We start from the raw sequence: 21048 nt of genomic DNA, 5'->3' as shown, positions 1-21048 counted from the left end.
CGGGACGGGCGGTGACGCTGGGACGGGGAAACGGAGCTGAGAGAGCGGGCTGCCGCAGCTGGACCGACTCCCGCCCGGAACCAGAACAACACCAGGCTGCAGACGGACACACGGTTACATCTGTAAACCATCTGAGAGACGGTGCACAGCCGCTATGAGAGACTACACGCCGACTCCCAGCCATGGAGGCTCCTGCATACCCTGCTGCCAAGTTTGCGTCTTCGTCTTTACCGCATTTCTCATCGTTGCAGAGAGGACGGCGCGTGAGTCCTACCTGGGACACACACGCACACATACACACACGCACACACACACGCACACACACACACACACACACTAAAACTGAGTGTTATGTCACTAACGGTGTGTTGAAATGTTATGGAATGTGTCCGTGCACATTCCTGCTGTGTGTTATTTCACTTCATTGGCGTGTGCATGCGCGTGCATGTGGGTGCGTGCCTTTTTTGGGCACAGTGAATGGATGTAGGCTGCAGTGTGGCTGGAGGAGATACTCCCATACTCTAGATGAGACAGGAGGTTTTGCGATAATCCAACATATAAAGTTGGACATTTGTTTTCACTGTCCGCTGTTGTGTTGTCATGAATAATAAAGGCAGAACAGTCTCTGCAGTCAGCACAAGTGCGCCTATTTCCTATTTTTATACCCTGCAGTTATGAAATCCAGTTTGTCGCAAAACTGCAGACTCATGCCAGTTTGCCACCTTTTAAACGGCTGCATCATTTCAGCTTCTGGGTGATCTGTCCTGAACAGAAACAAAGCCATGTTGTCATATTCCAGCGCCCTTTTTTTTGGAGGTGCATGAATGGACGAGGGGATGGGCGTACCCCGGGATGGGGCCTAGTCTGCCCTAAACAGCCCGCCTGCTTAGCAGCTAAAACGGGCTCAGGTTACATGTATGGGAGGATGGAGGGAGGGAGGCAGAGCTGCAGAGCCTCAGAGTGCAATCAGGAGAGTCCGAGTGAGGAGAGGAAGCATCAGTTGCCTTGTTGTCAGTAAACCTCAGATGAAGACGATGAGCAGAACAGAGGTCATTGAAGAAGTGGACACTCACAAAACACACAAACATTAAAATGCTGATCTGATCAAATCGTGTAGGTTACTCCTGATGTGAACAAATACTACAACTACAACACACAAGTGACAGTCTGTCATTTAATTTGAAGTATACAGGTTTAAAAAAAAAAAAAAAGAGACCGTCTCACATTCAAAATCTCACTTAATGAAAAGTATGAAAGTCTTATCAGTCACATGTATATTACTACCAAAAGTACAATGACTCATTAAAGGCATTATATCACTATGTATTACATCATTTGATTATTACTGCTGTATTAACATGTAAAGAGCATTGTAATCATGGGACTTGACAAAATGGAATTTATTTGATCTACAGTATACTGTTGTGTAGTTTAATTCTTATGTACATTTTATAAAGCAATGATAAGATTTGTGTGCAAAATATCAGTAACTTAGTGACTGTAGCAGTCCAATAAATGTAAGTAGAAGTATAAAGTACATTATGTACATTATATTGTATATTTCCCTCTGAAGTGTAGTGGGTAGAAGTATAAAGGAGCATCAAATTGAAATACTCAAGTGAAATACAACCATCTCATTAATTGTACATATTTAGTTAAATTTCATCACTGGATTTTTTATGATTTAGACTTTATTACAATTTTTCAATAGCAGGCAGCAACCTGTAATGTTGTAAATGTATTTCTGTGTGTTTATGGCCTGTTTGTGTGTGTGTGTGTGTGTGTGTGTGTGTGTGTGTGTGTGTGTGTGTGTTTCCGTCTTTCCCCAGTGATCTACTGCTTTGTGTACTATCTGTGGGTGGGTCACAACTATTGCTATGCCCATCTAGCCGGCTTCACTGCACTGTTCCTGCTGCCAGGTGAGATAACATTAGCAACAACAACCCAACAGATCAATAGAAAGCTCTGGTAAATAGAGTAATTGACAGATTGATATTCATTTTTATCATTCTATGTTTCCTAGGTTGGGGTCCTCAGTGGCTCAGTTACTTGTGGTACCTGTCAGATGGACGTATCCGCAGGAAGTCTCTCACCTGGACACATATACTGCACCTGGGTATCTTCAAAAGGTGAGCTGACCATATATATATATATCTATATTTGTGTTGCGTGTGTGTGTGTGTGTGTGTGTGTGTGTGTGTGTGTGTGTGTTGCGTGTGTGTGTGTGTGTGTGTGTGTGTGTGTGTGTGTGTGTGTGTGTGTGTGATGGAGATCTGTCAACACTGGACCAGGACCAGATCTGCTTCAATTAGTCAGTGATCAATAATTCTAAAACCGACAGTAATGGTAGGACCGGAACTGTGGTTTGAGTGAGACATCTACAAGTCTGAGAAACTCCACATTTGTTAATGTTTGATGATGTTTGATGATCTTGATCATGACGACAGTGATGTATGTCTCTCTGTGCCTTCATCCTTCTCCCTGCCTCCCGTTTATCCATCTCCGGCCTTAATAGGCTGTTGGAGTGTATGCAACTGCCAGATGAGGATGTGTATGGTGAGATCATGCAGCAGGCGGATGTATCTGCCTTACGTCTGTTTGAGGCCTTGGTGGTCACCCTCCCTGAGACGCTGCTGCAGACGTATGTGCTCATCTGTACTGATATAGGAATCAAATCTCCAGGTAAAGGGACACACTGAATAGAGAATGTACAGTATAAAGTATGTGTGCAAGGGTGATAAGGTCTGAAACAGCACGTGTAAATCTGTGTGTGTGTGTGTGTGTGTGTGTGTGTGTGTGTGTGTGTGTGTGTGTGTGTGTGTGTGTGTGTGTGTGTGTGTGTGTGTGTGTGTGTGTGTGTGTGTGTGTGTGTGTGTGTGTGTGTGGTAGTGAAAGGTATGTACAGTATGCGTTGTCTGACAATAACCAGCAGCTAGAGAAGTTTAAAAGAAGTTAAAAAACAATTTCATGTAAAGGACTCAAACAAATCTGTGATAAACTGTGGCCCAATAGACAATGGTAAAGACCTACGTAACACAATTATAAGACATAAAAAGACGATTAGGTTATGGACATAAAGCCAAATTTTTCCCCTCAGGAGTTGGTGGAGACTAAAATAGAGCTGAAAGAGAGTGAATATATGGAGTTAGATTTGTCAAGTGGCCAGCGACAAGAATCCAGATGAATGATAATTTCTCTCTGTGTCTGCTTTATGTTTAAATAAGTTTCTGGTAACATGTTCACCATGACAACTTTATAAGGTCATTATATGTGAGATGTTTTGTTTTCAGCTTGTTCTGCTGCCGCCAAGTGGCAAGAAAATGAATCAGCTTTGATTCTAACCAGTTTTTCTGCCATCTATTTCCGATCTGCAGCAGTGTTGTGTCTAATGTACACTAAGTATATATGGCATTAAAATATATCAAGGTATTCATATTTCCTCTTCTCTCCACGTTCTCCCTCTTTATGCTCCATCTCCCAGCCTCGGTGTGTTTTGTGGTGTGTTTGTTGTCTCTCGCCTGGGCCTTGGTCCTCTATGCCAGAGCCTGTTCACTCATCAGACCAGGACACTTACAAATGACCCCTGCTGCCATTCTCTGTCGACTCCTGTGGAGGGTAGGCATATTTAAACAAACTTCAAACAACCGACATTTGCAACATGCCCCCTCAATATAACAGTGTCAGTATAATGAACTGGGGATTTACAGGCCTGTTTTTGCTTTGTAATGAGTGGGTTTGTTGGTTTGTGTTCGTTTGCAGGTCAGTATGCTGGGATCTCGATTTGCTGTTCTCATGCTCTTCACACGCATCTTCAAACAGTGGATCCTAGGAGTCATTGGCAAGTTGTTGAAGTTTGTTGAACCAGTCAACAATTTTTTATGAGTTAGTGTGTTTACGTATGTGTTAGAGGTTGAATATTTATTTAGATGTGTGCATGTGTGTGTCTGTGCATGTGTGTGTGTGGCAGGTGTGCACTGGCTGGGTGCAACTTTCTGGATGGTGTCTCAGCAGACTGACATCATACGATCAACTAGTCGATGGAGACTGTTTAACCTCTTTCTGGGAGCCATTCACATCTTTCTCTTCCTCAACGTGAAGTACGGTCAATCCAGATGCCGCATGGCTGGATTCTACCTGGTACGTTTGGGTTTGTGATCAGGTCATGCTTGTGTGAATTTGTCATTACATTCACATCAGACATCAGACTTTGTTAGTATCACTGATGTGGGTAAATCACAATGGAAATTAATCTAATTTTTGGTTAATATTCATTTTACATGCAGGGGGCTCTGACAAAAACAGAAACACTGCAGCACACAACTTTTGAGAACATAAAAACTGAAAAATCTCAATAAAGGGCCGTGTTAACTATAAATCAACAGAATCACTGAAAACACATGCTTGGGATACTGTAGTGCCCTTTGGATAAATGAGTCCACCAGTTAAACAGATGTCAAAAACAGAAAATATATAAAAACAGTCAGTTCTGTGCTGAATAAAAACTGCATGACTTGAACTGAGCAGTCATAAATGTGAGACAAATATAGATTTCAAGTTTTTGGAAGCGTTAACCATTTTCCTCTGTTTCTGTTTCCTCCTAAGGCCATGTTCATAGAGAACGCTTTTCTTCTACTGGCCTCCTCCTGGTTGTTTACCATGGTGTCCTGGGATACTGTCGGCATCCCAGCAGCAGTGTTCTGCAGCTTCCTCATTGGTTAGACACAAAGACACATCCTGTATAAAACTATACAGTATATACATGTTGTTGTTCATGGTTTTCCACACCTGTATGTTCATGTAGCACACCTTCATCCCAAGTCTTCCTCATTTCTCTCTGCTTTTTGACTGTTCTTCTCTCTCCAGGAGTGATAGCGTTGGTGCTGTACTATCGTTTCCTGCACCCTAAATCCTTTGAGATTTTCCAGAGTATTCGCCATAGAGGGATAGGTGGAGCCTGCATGGAGCGTGGATCTACACTGTCATTGGAGGAGAAAGTCACACCCACTTTCCATCGCCACGCAACACTGTCTGGTCTGTTAAAGATCTATCTATCTTATCTATCTATCTATCTATCTATCTATCTTATCTATCTATCTATCTATCTATCTATCTATTTATCTATCTATCTATCTATCTATCTATCTATCTATAGAATTTAATTATAATATAATTATGCCTGTGTATTAATCTGATCAGGAGGTGGGACTCTCATGGACCTTCCAATCCAATGGGAGGGCTGGAAACATCACCACTGGCTGCTGATTCGTTTGGCCCTGAAAACGGGAGATGTAACAAAGATCTGGTCGTCGTATGGCGAGGGGGGTCTGGCTGGACTGATGGGTCTGTCTGAAGAAGTTCACTCCCCAGATGAACCTTATGTCCCTCGGGTTTGTTGCGTTCCTGTTATTGAAAATGTATTGTGAATTTCATTACTATTAGTTTTTAGCAGAGAGATTTTATGTCCGCTTCTTAAACCGGTATCATGCAGCCTAAGTCTTATGTCTTTGAAGATGATGTAAAAGGGTGTCTCATTCCTTTTTGTGCTGTGAATAGCTTCCACCCATTCAACCACAGATTCCTCAGATCTCACATCCAACTCCTCAACCAGCTCCCCCACAAGTGACCCTGGCTCCACAGGCAAGATCTTTGTTTAATTTATCATTTCAACACAGAATACAGTAAATCCATACTTTAAGCCACTATGTGTAGGATTTGAAAACAGAGATAAATGAACTGAAAGCAGCATATAGACTGCAAACATTCTCACATTTTTCTATGATAAAAACTGATGCGTTAAGATTAATTATAAAGAAAAGGCTATAGTAACCACTTAAAGATGCTACACAGTGGATTGAAGAGTCTAGATCTGCTAAGAGTCGTATGTGTGCAGAACAATCTCAGTCCGTCTGTCTGCAGTCTGAGGCTCAGCTGTCTGTTCTGTCTCCCCAGGTGAGAGAGGTGATCCAGCCACCAAAGCCAACTCCCTCCACTGTAGTGGCCAGACCTGTGAGAAAAACTCCTCCCACAACAATCCACGACATTAGACGGTTCCCAGAGGTTATCCCGGTCCCGGAGGCCATTCCTGAAGAGACTGCAGAGGAAGAGTCCTTCAGCGCTCCACCATCAGAGGAAAAAGGTTGGATGCCTGATAAACATTGAACACTTCTAACATACCAGTAAACACACTTAAAAAACACAGAATCACAGAAATATAAAATACTGTTTCATACAGCGTTGGATCACCTTAATGATTGGATGACCTTAAAAACTCAACAAGGGGCCTGTAAAGTCCTGGTGTTAAAGCTAATCTTCAGTGCTTCATGCCAAAGGTGGATAGGTGGACAGTCCTCTCTGTGAATGCTGCTTATCTCAGGTCATGCAGTGGGATTAATGTTTGGGAATGAGACTATTGAGAGTGGACTACTAGATGTCTATTTTGCTAAAGAAAACTGTGTGCAGAGTTTTTGCCAACATCACAACTCTCGCTCCGTGATAAACTTTAAAACAAAAGTAGTTTACATGGAGATTTTTTTATTTTTGAGAATTATCACAAATCTTTTATCGTCATTGTAGAAGTTCCCATTGCTTCATCCATAGAATACGTGTGTATTATTATAAACCCACTTTACCTTTAAATTTAATGTGATTTCATTTTTGAAGGTGATGATGATTTTCAGAGTGCCGCTTACGGCTCACCCACACCCTCATCTCCACGGCAACCAGGAAGCCTCCGCCACATCGACAGCAACGCTGCAACCCTGACTGAGGCCTCGTCCTCCGCAGGTTCCCTGGACATCAAGACTCCCGGCTGGTCACCTGAGCGACGTTCCCCTCTACTGATTGGTTCGCCAGAGAAAAAACCGGGGATGCCTGGAGAGTCCAGCACTACACTGTATTTCAGTGCAGATGCACAGTCTCCCTCCAGTGGGAGCTATCTTGGCTGGGGCTCCGAGCTGTCGCCCATCTCCAGCTACCGAAGTCCCTACCGGATCAGGGAGGCTCGTTTTGTCACATCCACCCCAAGAATGGAGCCTCGAGCTGGGGCTGAAAGTCCGGGCCTGGCGCCGGTTGTTGTGATCCCTGCCACTCCAACACCAGGCACCACCCCTGGCGGGACCCCTGGTACTTTGACCCCTGTTGGTTCTACACCTGCAGCTTCATCACCTGCAGCTTCAACACCTGCTGGTTCAACACCTGCAGCTTCAACACCCGCTGCTTCAACCCCCGGTGCATCAACTCCTGGTGCTACTACGCCGGGTACACCGGTCGTTCCACTCACTCCAGTCATCTCCCACGCTCGCAAACAGATGGTCCAGTTTGTGGACAGTAGAGAGAGGGCAGTCTAAGGAGGGTGGGGATAAAGGTGAGGGGAAATCCTGGGTGGGGCATGGTATCTTTGTGAGTTTAGCAGTTGAGGATATATCTGACTTCATGCTTTAAATAACCCGGAGAAGGCTTGGTGCGGGGTTAGGGGTCTTTTAAGTTCATTTGATTCAATCATGAAGATACAGTATACATTTTTCTTTTCTTTCCCCTGATATGCAGATACAGAGGTTAAAATTGCAGATAATTGGGATACATGGGTGGCACAATGGCAAAACAATCGTTCCAGCTCACACATTTAGCAGTGTTTGTGGGTGGTCAGCTGGTGACAAATCATGTTACTGCACTAGCAGCTCCTGGTTGTTTGAAGCAGCTACATGGAGAAAGGCTGAACAGGATAAACCTCCTCACATGTGGTGCTCTTTGCAGGCAGGTTAAAAAAAAAGTATCTGGGAAGTTCCTGCGTATTAGAGGGGCAGGTGGCTGTCTGCTTCCTATGCAAACCATTAGAGCAGTAAACAGTGACAAACACCACTTTACAAGGGAATTGTACTCACAAAATTAGGGAGATAATTGGGAGAAATTCGTTTTTCAGTTTAGTATAAGCAGTTGCTGAAAACAAAAACTATACAGAAGACTATACACTGCAGATTTGTATACACGGAGGTTGAAATCTGGGTTAGTCAAAGAAACCACTTACAGAATTTCACAGGTGCTAATAAATGTGAAGCATTGCTTCCATTCATTTAAATAAACCCTTACACTTAATTTTTAATCAGTAGAAACTAAACTGCAGTTAAGTCCCTGGCTTGTTCTATCAGTGCAGTCAGGTGATGTTATCTATGATAAAATTCAAAAGCAAACAGATTATTAAAATGAGGGGTTGTGATGAAAGTACAAAGCATAAACAATCATGTGAATTAATAGTTAATGAAATGCTAGCTGTATCTCAATGGCAAAGAACTTTCTAAATGAAGCAAATTAAACCAGTTTACAATAACCAAACATGCTGTCCGCCAAGCTGCTTGTGACGCCACTCACCAAAACCAGGCTCTTTTTTTAGATTGGCAAGATTAGTCTGATACAATGAAACCAATGATCTGTTATGAAATATAGAATCAATATATACTTAATGCAAACCCAAGTATATATATATCCACAGTCAGTGATTTTAATATGCTTGAGAATGCTTCTCATTATTTTTTACAAAACCTTTTAGATGATGTTGAGATGATCTTGTCCAGTTATCAGGCAGCCGCTCGCTCATCGAACCAGTCAGTTACTCACTGTATTTACCGTTCACTACATGGTCGGTGTTAACACACATTACTGTCATACACAGAGACAGAGACAGAGGTCCTAATTTACAGTCTGTAAAATTGTAAAATCTTTTCATTAGTGTGTCTGTCTTTGTTGTAATGAAACTATCAGATTAACAAATGATGAGAAGCAAAGTTTTGAAGGAAAAACAGTTTCTAAATTATTGTATATGCTATGCTTTCCTTTGCTTATTGTAGCTGCAGTCATGTCAGTCAGTCAGCACTTTAGCAGAAAAGGTACAGCTTAAGTTTACTGTTAGATGCCAGAGTGGCTGTAGCATGATATTCTGCAAACTACACTATAATGACAACATGGTAATTTATCAAAGGGAAATTACTGGAAGCAATATAGAATATTAAAGCAGTGTCATTGGATGTTTCTATTACTAATATATATTTCATACATTTCATTTGGACATTTTATAGGCAAAGAAAAGTTACAATGAATAGACAATTTCTGTAGGACATAATAGGTTTGTGGTCTTGTCTCTAACAGAGAGAAAGTAACTTTTATGGCCACCTCTGATAATCACATTTTATTTCTCTTTTACATGGATGGAATTATATTTAAATGATGAATGATAAGATATAATGTGAGATACATGGTAATTAAATGCAGTAGCAGCAGTTGTCAGTTCTGATAATGTGAATTATAATGGCAACAAACCTGTATGTGCTGGGATGGAAGTTAAACTAGTTCATTACATGGTGTTTTTCTTACTAAGTGATTGTCTCAACTTCTTGTGGTCCCAGGGAGCTTAATTTTTTTTTATTTTCAATTTGCCATTCACTTTTTTTTTTAATTGTTGATATCCATTTATTGAAGTTGGTCTTACTGAAGAGCTCACAGCAAGCTGTTGTCAGTGAAGCTTCAAGGCAAGTGTAGAATGTATTTGCCTTGTGAAGAAAGTTAAACATGTACTTGTGAAATACTTGTCATCAACTGTGCAAAGGTTACGCCTAAAACCAGCTGCTATTTTAAGTATATATATGATATGAGTGCCTATTGATAGAGGAAAATGTAAGTATTTCATTTTGTTTTGATAGAAACAGCTTCCACACATGTAGACAATCCATCGCAGTAAACATTAGGCATAAAACTGGTTTCGTCAACATGTATTTTTTGTTAAATTGTGCCCCTGTAGAGTGTTTTCATGGCGCTCATGCAGCATTACACGTGGATTACCTGGAAATGCTATTAACATACAGTAAACACTAAAACTAGTTTGCAAGCTATTGAGCATTAATTGATTGACTTGGAATTGTGTTGAATGAATAGCTGTAACTCGAAATTACTTTGGTGTTCTCCTATAACGTCAGCTATTCATAGATATGTGTCGCCCTTCAGTCTTTCCATCAGTTGAACCTCCTACCTCAGTAAAACTGAATTTCCATGAGACAGAATTGGTTTTATTATCTTTTTTGTCACAGTGATAAAATGTAATTGCTCACTGTATGACTGAAAACGCTCTGAGCCTTTGTTTAACATTATAAAACATTTTTGATAATATAACTACCAGACAGAGGGAATCTAGATAAAGAGGAGATGTTTCTGAATAGAAATGTTTATAAAGGTAAAATGATGTGCTGCTATGGATTTCCAGTTTGGTTGGTGCCAGTATTATGCCATGTTTTGATTATTATTATTATTTATTTCAATATGTGAATTGTCATTTAAATCACAGAATGTGGTGTTTACCAATATTGGGCTTCCATGTATATTTGTCTAATATTTTTCTGTTATTCTTTTACCTATGCTCTTTTATTTTACTTTATCTCTGTGCTTCTAAACAAAAATAATAACTATAAAGTCAGGTCTATGTCTGTAAAAAGCAATTAAAAGGTTGAGCTGCTCATGTTTGAAGGTAATAAGACACGGGCAGCCGTTTGAGAATATACTGTAACTTGGGGTTGATGGAACAAAGTACAGAGAAAAACATGCTTTTGGCAGAACTGCTTTATCAACCTGTGTCAAGCTGTTTTCCATGTACCGCGGCCTGCTGATACATAAAGGGGCCAATGCATGATACTTGTTCATACAAGCAGCAGAGTTGTATCTATTCTCTTAGAGACAGAAAGCACTTACTGTAACCACACACACACACGCACACATTACAGTAGTTAACGCACATGCTAGAGTGTATGTGTATGCAAAAGCAATAAGTCAGCTAATGAAATGTATATTAGTGCACTGATGAAAAATATCTACGCTCACGCTTTAGACTGCAGTGATGCCATGGCTTCATCATCATGAATCAGCGCTTTGCCTTGTAGAAAGACAGCTTGTCTCATGTATGTGTATTGCTTTATATTAGTACAGTATGCTTTGCTTTGTGTACCTAATGTGTATGAAAATATTTGCTTGTGTTTCTAATTTGATTTGATTTTATATTTGTGACATTTCTTTCTTTTTATATTTGATCACATTTACTGTTATGAGATGAGCCACGGTGTAGTACTTCAGGGATTCGTGCTGAAGTTTCACATGTGAAATTGTTTAGAGCCAGGATAGTTTTCATTGACAGACTGGAGTTAGTTTGCTGTTTGAGTGTAACATCACCTCGTCACTGGACGACCTCCACTTATAAACACGCATCACTTCATCTCTACAAGGATTTCCACAGAGCAGCTGTGGGTGGTGGTACTGTGTCATTAACTGTGCTATTGATGTGACAAAATAAAGTCATTAATCATGATTAAAGCCTAGAGTGGTGTGTTGATCACCCTTCGTTCATTTACCATCAGCAATGTGCCAATATTATTACAAGCTGTAAACACAAGTGGTAATGTGGCACTGTGAGTCTTACGCTAAACCTCATTATTAACCTTGCAATGTTTGTAAATAGAGATGGTGATCACAGTGTAAACGATATAGTAATGAGTACATTGTAATTTGAGTATAGGCACAGCGCCATGGCAGCTATAGTGCAGTGTCGCAGTGGACATAATGTGCTTTACATTACATTATCACAGAGCTGGATTAACCTGCCAGGGGGTCCCAGGACATTAACCACCATTCCTCCAACTCTCCTCTACATTGTACAGTATTCCTATGCTGTCATACTACATGGCTTTGAGTCTGCTGTGCAGTCATTTTATTAAAAACATTATTATGGGATTTTAGCACAACATTAGCTGAAATAATAAAGGTCTTGAACTTTTATTTAGACAAAGGGCCTGTCCTCAAGAGAAAGCCTCAAGCTCAGAAAATAAAGCACAAATCATCTTAAAGCCCCAATCATCTACTCTGATATTGTGCTTTAATTAACTCAATTCAGTACAGCTTGTTCTTTCTATTTGTACATGCAAAAGCACTTGCATATGCAGTAGGTCAAAAAACACACTCAATAAAAAGGAGTAGAGAGAAAAAACACTGTTATTCAAAAAGCTGAAACAGTAAAAGGCTAAAACATTTACAACTATATGTGGAATTAGTAATAATACATTATTAAGTAACGATAAAATTGAAAAAACATAAAACAAAGTGAGAAGTAATGAGAATTAAGAAGACGTATTACTGCAGTAGAGTTTTGAAGATGTATGGTCAACTATTCAGCACACTGTAACTCAACCCCAGGCTGTTGTTTACTGTAGTATGTGTTTATAAATGATCTCTAATAAGATGATTAAATCGTTTGAAACAAGAGTGTGACCTTGGTTACTGGTTAAATAAGGAATTGGTTTTGGTCATTAACTCTGTACTTTAAAATGAGGATCTGCTCTTTTATGCAACATGCTTGGTGAAATAATGATTAAAGTGCGTATGCTGTGCTTACAGTATTTTTCCCATTTCATCATTTTGAAAGTCAGGTGACAGTATCATAAGGAAGAGAAAGCAGAAGGACAATCAGCATATTCTCTGTGGTCAGTGATCCATGTCACAATACAGCAGGACACCCACAAAGGCTTGTCTTCATCGGTTCAAAATCACAAGATACTTCTCAAAGGAATAAAAAAAGAAATGAAAGTCACAAATAAGCTAAAAGTAGTCAAATATCAAAATACACACACTGCTGTGCATGCATTAGTAAGCATTATGCTACATGTCACTGAGAGGATTACGTCAAAATATAGTGTGTTTTGGCCTATTAATGTAAAACAAGAAAACACTGATTTCTTTGAAAGGATGCTTTTAATAGAATAACATATCAGCATCTATCTGGTTACATCAGACTAACAGGGTATAACTGTCAACTTTATGTCAGAAGACAGGAAATTTATTGTCTTGATTTTTAATAAGTTAAAAATATAATTAGAATAGCCTTTTAGCAAATGTCTTACTTAGATCAATAACAAATCACCTTTTGGTGTGAGTTGTGTCAAGGTGTTTGAGAGACATTTGCAAAATGCAAATAGCCAAAAACAAATATGAAGCACTTTAAACAGACAATAGCAATTTTTAGTAAAATGGCAGTGAGCAACAGATGTGCAGATTTCCCAGACTTGTGGACTTGGGATCACTGTTGGGATGGATGGATTGCAGAATGAGCACACCTGGGCCACCTGAGGCCTGGGGTCCGAAATTTGAGAGTGAAAAGTGGAGATGTCTTGATCACGGTTTTTTCTCCAAATGCAGATTTTATGTTAAGTACGGACAACACATCACATCAGAGGTTTAGTCTACCAATAACAATAGAAATGTGTTAAGAGCGAATAAAACTAGATAAACTAATAACACAAAACACAATGTGGGGGGTTTACAAAGAGGCTAAAGATCAAAGATTTGAGGATTAAATGGTGAGGGTGAGCTTCAGCACCATCCAGCGGTCAGATTGAAATAGTATAGATCCACTGTGTCCCGCTGCACCAAAATGTCTAAAGTATCCCAGACCGCGTTTAACTGTGACCTGGATCTGGTTATATCCAGATCCATTGTTCTGTTATGGGCACGAAGACACCCACAGACCGGGGTGAAAGACGGAAGGGTGGTGATGATGGTTTGGTGTCGCCACCGATCACATGAGCTGCCTTCATGTGACTGTGTCACGTGGTTTGTGGGATAAATAGGACCGTCTCACATTCATACAGTTTGTTGTTCAGTGACCCACCGTTAAACAGAGGAGAAGACCTGATCAAGTTCACTTCAACAGCTGATAAATAAGATACCGGTAAGAGACTTTAGCAGTAGTTGTTGGTGTGTTTCTCCACATTTGTGAGGCTCCTGTTATCAGCTGTTATTACAGTTACTGATTGTTTACACGGTGAGTTAGCACTTAGCTAAGTGCAGTTTATATAAGCCAGCAGACACAATACGTTAAATGTGTGCAATTAATATGTTTTGTTTGACAACGATTTATTTGGCAAGAAGGAGCAGTTTCATCGCAGCAGTTACTTGTTTTTGTGATTGTTTGTGACCGCCTGACCTCATTTTAGCTTCACGGTCAAAGGTGATAAGCGCTGGAACAGGTGGAGCTGCTAAGTTGTCCAAACACACGTGTGTCTTATTTATTCATGATTAGGGCACATCAAACAAAGATCAATGAAATCTGATTCAAATGAGGGAGATGACTTAATATCAAAAGTAAAAAATGAATATGGAACATAATACTGAAGAGGCAAGGAAATGGAAAGTGAAAGCAGAGGCAGCCATTCCGTCCTCTGTTTTAACCAGACAAAAGAGAAGAGCTGAGACTTTGTGTTTTTACTTATAAACATGTCTGGGATAAAGCAGAGGGGAAGTCAAGCTGAACGAACTGAAAGTAGTTGGTATGTAAATCATATGACCATATACCGAGCTACAGCAGTTTGCAGCCCCGACTTTGCAAAACAAGGTGGTGGGGGTGTGAAAAGGTTTTCACACTTGCAAGTAAATAGAAAACAGACTTTGGCCTTTCTTTAATGACTGAGTGAGTAAATCTGGCTCTGTGACAAGGAAGGAGGAAATGCATTTTATCAATCACATGATGGAAAGCAATGCAGATAGGTTGATGGAGTACTATTAGAGATTTATCAGACTTTTTTTAAAACATGATTCCTTTAGTTTTGACATCAGAAACTTTGGGTGTCATGTTTAGTGTGCAGTTGTTAAAAAAGGAAAGAATAAGTAGATGAGCACAATATTTCAAAAAACGGCAGTAGTCAACTCTTTGACAGCTAACAGGATCATTTGTTTTACTTTTCTACTTATAAAGTAGTTGTTCAGGAACTTGGCTCTCTGTGGATTCGGTGGTGACTCATCCATTTCAGACTTGATCGGAAACTCCCACACAGTAGAACTTCCACAAGCCCTTGACCCCTTGATGGTATTTAGAAATGTGAAGAAATAAATAATAATTTATTCACTTATTTATCACATTTAGGAGATGTAAGAATACTGCAACAAAAGGCCTCACAGCCCTCCACTATGACTCAGCGAGTTAACTTGGCTGTGTGAGTCTTTGTATGACAGCTGTGTTGAAAGTAATTGACATGAGACTGATTTCTTGACAGCCATCGCTGCAGATCAGCAGACACATGGTGACTTCCCCAAATCATTGTTTCAGCTACAAGGTTGTTTTTGGTTGAACCACTTCCTTAAAATCTGACCAAAGAAAACCTTGATATCTTTCATACTTTTTGCTTGTTTGTATGAGTTTGTCCATGGTACAGCTAGGACCCATTGAAATCTGTCTACAAACCACCCTGTAACCATAACCTAGTGGTTGCAGATAAACTTCCAATACCCAGATTATAAGAATTACACAGATTATGATATATGATGACCTGCGTGTGGTGTTAAAGAAAGTTGAGCACATACAAGAGCCATGAAATTTCATCAGCCTCAGTCTTATGGTATCAAACCAGTTTCACTAGAGTTTTTTTCTCTCTGACACACCTGAGGTGTTTTCATTGGATTCTCTTCTGCTTTTTTCATAATAGAAACAGGACCTGTCCAGACAGGTGTGCAGATATTACAGGCCCCTCACAAGGCTTGCTCTTGTTCTTGAGGAAATCTCCATGATAGTATAACAAAATATGCACAGAGGGTCAATAAGTCTGTTAAGTTCCTAAATAAGTCCATGTAAAATTGTGTTTGGATTCAAATTTAGTTGTGGTTGTAAGCAGATTTTTGGCTAATTCCCAGAATAACTGCATGCTGAAAAAGTCAACATGTGTCTCTTTCTGACACAAGGCTTTTATTCACTCCTGATGTTCATGCCTCCAGAATAGATGCATCATCATCATCTGTTGTCCTTTTTTATCAGGGGTGTCAGGGTTTGAAGCTACATGTTAGTTCTTCCCATTGTGTTTATAAAGAAGCACAGTATCTGCACTGGTATTGATTTTTCTGGACTTGGAGCATCCTGTTTATCCTGAGAACACCCCTACCTTCAGTTTAATAGGCTACAGCATGATGTCTAATGGAACTGATCTCCGCTCTCACTACTGCATCTCACCTCTATAATATGGTCCATATTATCGATTGCATTGTTGCTGATTTCTGCAGCATGAGGATATATTTTTCTTTCTGCCTTTTCTTAAGCAGTAACTGAAACACAGCCTAGTTACAGTTAAGTGAACAACACTTGTACAAACGAAATGCACTGCATATTGAGAGTCTCTAAAATTTATTTCTTGTGTGTAGATTTAAATCTAATGAATTAGTCCAGATCAGTGGACTGTTTTTTGTACGTGTGCTGACGCAGTCTGTTTAACCACTGGAAAGGACTCTGACTAGTGTGACTGAGGAGGAGGTTTTTTCAGCTGTGTGTACACATGTTCCACTTGTAGATGCAACCGCAGTTTTTTTTTTTTCTTCTTTTTTTTTTCCTAGTATTTTCAATCTGTCGTCCACCCTAGACATTCATATTTACTGTCTTTTTGGGTTTAAGTACTGCACTTTGTCTTGTCTCCCTTCATCGTTCATGCCTGAAAGTTGAGGGAAATGAAAATGCTAATTTTGCAGGGAATAGAAATGGAGGCTGTGTTGGTTAGAAGAGGAAGTTGGTCATTTATGGTCAGATGTTGTGATTTGACTCTATAGCTCAGACCTAGTGTAATGAATAACCAATTTACTCATGTGTCCTTCATTTCGTGTTTTTCAGGCAAAATGTGGTGTGCAGCCTTACTGCTATTGGCTGCCAGCTTCTCGATGAGCCTGGCCAGACCCCATCTGCATCCACTGTCCAATGAGATGGTAAACTACATCAATAAGATTAACACTACATGGAAGGTGAGTTTGTTTTTCTTTTTTTCTTACCTCAGACATCTCTCAGTGGGTATAAGCAATTCTGTTTGACTAAATCTCCCTTCTCTCCTGCAGGCTGGTCACAACTTCCATAATGTTGACTACAGTTATGTCCGGACTCTGTGTGGTACGATGCTGAAGGGACCTAAACTGCCAATCATGTAAGTCTCATGTAAACACGGTCTGTTGCTGGGTGTGAAATATAAGAGATTGACGTCAGTTTAGTATTGCATTACACTCACACATTAGTCAGAGTATTTGTTGTGTTGTACATCCCCTAATATGCGCCCAATGTACATTTGTCTGTACATAAAGAAGTGGTGGCTTCAGTGGCACTGAGCAGGACTCACCTAAGTCAAATCTGCTTACATCATAGTTGTGTGTTTTACTGTAGTAACAGTAATACTTGACTCTACAATGCTGTTTTCCTCTGCAGGGTTCAGTATGCTGGAGACCTGAAACTGCCTAAAGAATTTGACTCCAGAGTGCAGTGGCCCAACTGTCCCACTCTGAAGGAGATCAGAGACCAGGGCTCCTGTGGATCCTGCTGGGTGAGGGGGGAGGGGCTTACTGCTCAAAAGATGTGACCATATGTAACTGGGCCTCGAAGGGCTTTGCAATCTGGGTGGCACATGACATGCTATATACTTAAATCTTCAAATGAACAAAAACAAAAATAAAGCGTTGGGGTTACCAATATTTCTTGCTGTGTAAATATGTAGTCTAAATTTTATCCTACTATTCAGTGTAACCTTACTTATTGCCATTTAATCACATCCAGACTGTTTCCCTGTCTTTAATGGTTTGTTTTTGTGTTTGTGGCATGTCTTGGTTCTTCTCCCCACAGGCGTTTGGTGCTGCAGAGGCTATCTCCGACCGTGTGTGTATCCACAGCGATGGCAAGGTCAATGTGGAGATCTCCTCTGAGGACTTGCTGACCTGCTGTGAAACCTGTGGCATGGGGTAAGGGACAGAATGTGAGAAGTTTCATTGCTTTGTTGTGTTCAAATGTGAGGAAAGAATGAATTGGTTCAACACAAGCTTCCCAGTCAGACTTCCATCTTCATATCAGGTGAAGATGGAAGGCATGTCATGTTATGTCATGGCTGATACCCAAGCCACAAAGTGAATCACATGAAATGTCTTGTCAGTGTAATTATAAAATTCACAGGGGATCACAGCAGTCCCTAGGCTCAATGTATCGTTAAATAAAAATGATTCCAGTGAGTTCCACACAATGAAGTGTACAGATTTTACATTTGGGAAAAGTGAGCACTGTTAATGAATGGAGTACTTTGTCTCAGTGCAGTAAGAGTATGTACTGGGAGAGGAAAACTGGTGCGTCCCTAATATTTATAAATTTGGAAGTAGCATGGAGTGCTTATTGGTTGTAAGTGGGGGTGTATTCATGTTGTTCTCTCTTTTTAGATGTAATGGTGGCTACCCCTCATCTGCCTGGGACTTCTGGACCCAAGAGGGACTGGTCTCTGGAGGTCTCTATAACTCCCACATTGGTGAGTTTTGTACCTGTGAGACTTCTGTAGTGGTGTAAACACATGTATGTGTGGCATCTACAATTGACAATGACTCCATCTATGGGCCAACAGGTTGCCGGCCCTACACCATCGCCCCCTGTGAGCACCATGTGAATGGTAGCAGACCTCCTTGTACTGGAGAGGGTGGAGACACACCTCAGTGCATCTACCAGTGTGAAGCTGGATACACACCCAGCTACAAACAGGACAAGCATTATGGTAAGAAAGGCAGGCAGATGGAAAACATTTTGATTACTTGATAGAAGGAGAAATGAAATCTAACATTTGAACTGTATTTTGTTCTTGCCCTGCGTTGTTTGTTTTTTTTTTTTTTTTTTTTTTTTTTGTTTGTTTGTTTCAGGAAAGGATATTCCTCATTATTATATTATATTATAAGTTGGTTGGAATGCTGTGATTTGATTCACTTTTGCTCTAAGTCCATATTGATAAATGCACTAAGAAAAATAAAATGGCATTTATATGAATAGTAAACAGACTCTGGTAAAGTATGATTTATCATCTTGAAATATGTGAGAGACCATAGTTCACATACAGTAGAGTCTAAGACCACTTTGGACCCAACTATATACACATAAATATTTTTGTAAAGTTCATTAGAAATTCAGGTGACTCAGCCATTGTATTAGATGATGATGATACATTTATTTATTATTATTATTATTATTATGATTATAAATTTATCAGTAAACCTTTCACTAACTGGCATTCCTCTACACTGACTGGCTTGCGAATGCAAAGTTATCATTAGATATCTGATAACAAAAAACTGTTTATGTTCTGACATGAGCCGAACCCTAACGATGGTGTGCACGTACGCACAGGTGCAGCACAGGATCCTAACTCTAAGTCTGTTGCAGGTAAAACATCTTACAGCGTAGAGGCAGATGAGGAGCAGATTCAGTCTGAGATTTTTAAGAATGGCCCAGTGGAGGGAGCATTTACTGTCTATGAAGACTTTTTGCTCTACAAGTCCGGTAAGAACACATGCACCATTGCCAGTATTATGTGCATTTATGCTGCATTTGTCTAAGTACTTGTATATTCACAACTTGTAAAGCAAAGGGAAAATGCTGATTGCAGATTTTCCTCAGTGATTCTGTAAAATGTTGCTTTAGACATTTTTCACCCACTTGAACTCAAACTTGCTGACCACCCCATCCATTTTTTCCCCCCCTTGTCTCCAGGTGTGTATCAGCATGTGTCTGGGTCTGCTGTGGGTGGCCATGCCATCAAGGTCCTGGGATGGGGGGTGGAGGGTGGCACTCCCTACTGGCTCTGTGCCAACTCCTGGAACACTGACTGGGGTGATAACGGTGAGCAGTGACATGGTTTACTTTTTCTTTTCTTTTCTATTTTTCTTCTTTTTAACTAACATTTACACAATGATAATCAGCCTTACATGCACGCAGGGAATGGAATATTAGAAACTGACATATAATGCAGTCTAATACACAAACTGCAGCTTCAAATGACTCCATACCAGTAAATCAACAGCTCTGTCATGCTTTGCTATGTAAGACTCATTGTAAAGTGTAGATGCTCAGCAGCTGTTCTGTATATGAAACACAAATGCACATACTATTCTGTTTACACACTCACACAATTGTTATACAGTGTTTCATTAGCTAAAACTGAGCTAATTTAACTGTTGTATTCTCTTTCTTGTCTCTGGTCTTCAGGATATTTTAAAATCCTGCGTGGATCAGATCACTGTGGTATTGAGTCTGAGATTGTGGCAGGCATTCCCAAGTAAAACCTAAGGTAGGACAACAATAGATGTAATGGAAATATAAAGTAATGGTCTCAAATAAATCTCTTTTTTATGAAATTCTCAACAAATGTTTTATACTATGAATGTTAACTGAGTCTGTGCTTTACTGTTTCTCTTGCAGGTTTGAAGCAGTAGTGGCACATAATCACTAGAGGGCGACACACTCCTGCTTTTAAGTAATTATATTTAAAACCCACTGATCGCCCTGCACACAACCACGTTTTCTTTCTACAGCAGACTGAAAAAACTCAAGAGCACCGTTCACTTACTGTAGGTGGATTAGCAGATGGGGTATGACAGCAACTATGTGCCTGAACACAAATTACTGTTGTTGAATAGAAGGTGAAGTTTGTGACTGAACTGTCTTAAGATCTTGTTCCTTCACTTTTTAAAGCAAGATCAATCAAAAGTTGTACAGGGAGAAAATGTTTAAGACATGCATGAGCATTTAATTTCATCTCAGGTGATTTGAAGCAGACTGTTGCAGAACTGATTGAATTTGTCCCTGTGTTGCGTGTATGTGTGCTTTTTTTTTTTTTTTTTTTTTTTTTTTTTCCTGCACTGGTGAAAAGTGACTGTTTTTAGCGCAATACAAAGAGACTGCCTAAAGCAGTAGAGTGGGTCTTTTTTTTTTTTTTTTTTTTTTTTTTTTTTTTTTTAATAATTACAGCTTCCATATTGACTGCCATTTTTATATTGGTGCCACCTCAACTCCACAATATCACGATGTACTCCTTGTAACTGGTGCCTGTTAGTGTTTTTAAATTTTAATGTCATAAAATGAAATGTCAATTTTTTTTTTTTTTTTTATTAAAGAAATATGGTTGGAAATGACTGTCTTAATTGTCTGACTGTATCAATGGGGAAAAAATATTAGCACATTACTGTTATGTTTGGAATTAAATAAATCAT

The 21048-nt window shown here is 39.9% G+C and overlaps 2 protein-coding genes across 2 annotated transcripts; both read left to right on the top strand.

The window, feature by feature from the left end:
* Positions 1–11348, top strand: xkr5b (XK related 5b). Its single transcript, XM_056384552.1, has 13 exons — positions 1–263; positions 1830–1919; positions 2024–2129; positions 2516–2682; positions 3482–3615; positions 3760–3838; positions 3968–4137; positions 4603–4714; positions 4864–5031; positions 5197–5387; positions 5554–5637; positions 5950–6136; positions 6661–11348. The coding sequence occupies exons 1-13, from the start codon at positions 155–157 to the stop codon at positions 7344–7346; spliced, it is 2283 nt and encodes a 760-aa protein (XP_056240527.1). The 5' UTR covers positions 1–154; the 3' UTR covers positions 7347–11348.
* Positions 11349–13610: 2262 nt separating this feature from the next.
* ctsba (cathepsin Ba) lies at positions 13611–20942 on the top strand. The gene is made up of 11 exons (XM_056365839.1): positions 13611–13750; positions 16667–16794; positions 16885–16970; positions 17246–17360; positions 17657–17772; positions 18238–18323; positions 18417–18563; positions 19223–19339; positions 19550–19678; positions 20045–20126; positions 20258–20942. The coding sequence occupies exons 2-10, from the start codon at positions 16672–16674 to the stop codon at positions 20116–20118; spliced, it is 993 nt and encodes a 330-aa protein (XP_056221814.1). The 5' UTR covers positions 13611–13750; positions 16667–16671; the 3' UTR covers positions 20119–20126; positions 20258–20942.
* Positions 20943–21048: the final 106 nt, after the last annotated feature.

The sequence above is a fragment of the Seriola aureovittata genome, chromosome 1, assembly GCF_021018895.1.
Source record: "Seriola aureovittata isolate HTS-2021-v1 ecotype China chromosome 1, ASM2101889v1, whole genome shotgun sequence".
Lineage (NCBI taxonomy): Eukaryota > Metazoa > Chordata > Actinopteri > Carangiformes > Carangidae > Seriola > Seriola aureovittata.
The sequence above is the reverse complement of the archived record's forward strand: the minus strand, read 5'-3'. Positions and strand labels throughout refer to the sequence as shown.

Excerpts from the sequence above, each read along its gene's own strand:
- xkr5b (XM_056384552.1), top strand. The coding sequence starts at position 155 with ATGAGAGACTACACGCCGACTCCCAGCCATGGAGGCTCCTGCATACCC. Across the intron at positions 2,683-3,481 it reads TATAGGAATCAAATCTCCAG|CCTCGGTGTGTTTTGTGGTG; the intron begins GTAAAGGGACAC and ends TCCATCTCCCAG. Across the intron at positions 4,138-4,602 it reads GCATGGCTGGATTCTACCTG|GCCATGTTCATAGAGAACGC; the intron begins GTACGTTTGGGT and ends TTTCCTCCTAAG.
- ctsba (XM_056365839.1), top strand. The coding sequence starts at position 16,672 with ATGTGGTGTGCAGCCTTACTGCTATTGGCTGCCAGCTTCTCGATGAGC. Across the intron at positions 17,773-18,237 it reads TGTGAAACCTGTGGCATGGG|ATGTAATGGTGGCTACCCCT; the intron begins GTAAGGGACAGA and ends CTCTCTTTTTAG. Across the intron at positions 18,324-18,416 it reads TCTCTATAACTCCCACATTG|GTTGCCGGCCCTACACCATC; the intron begins GTGAGTTTTGTA and ends ATGGGCCAACAG.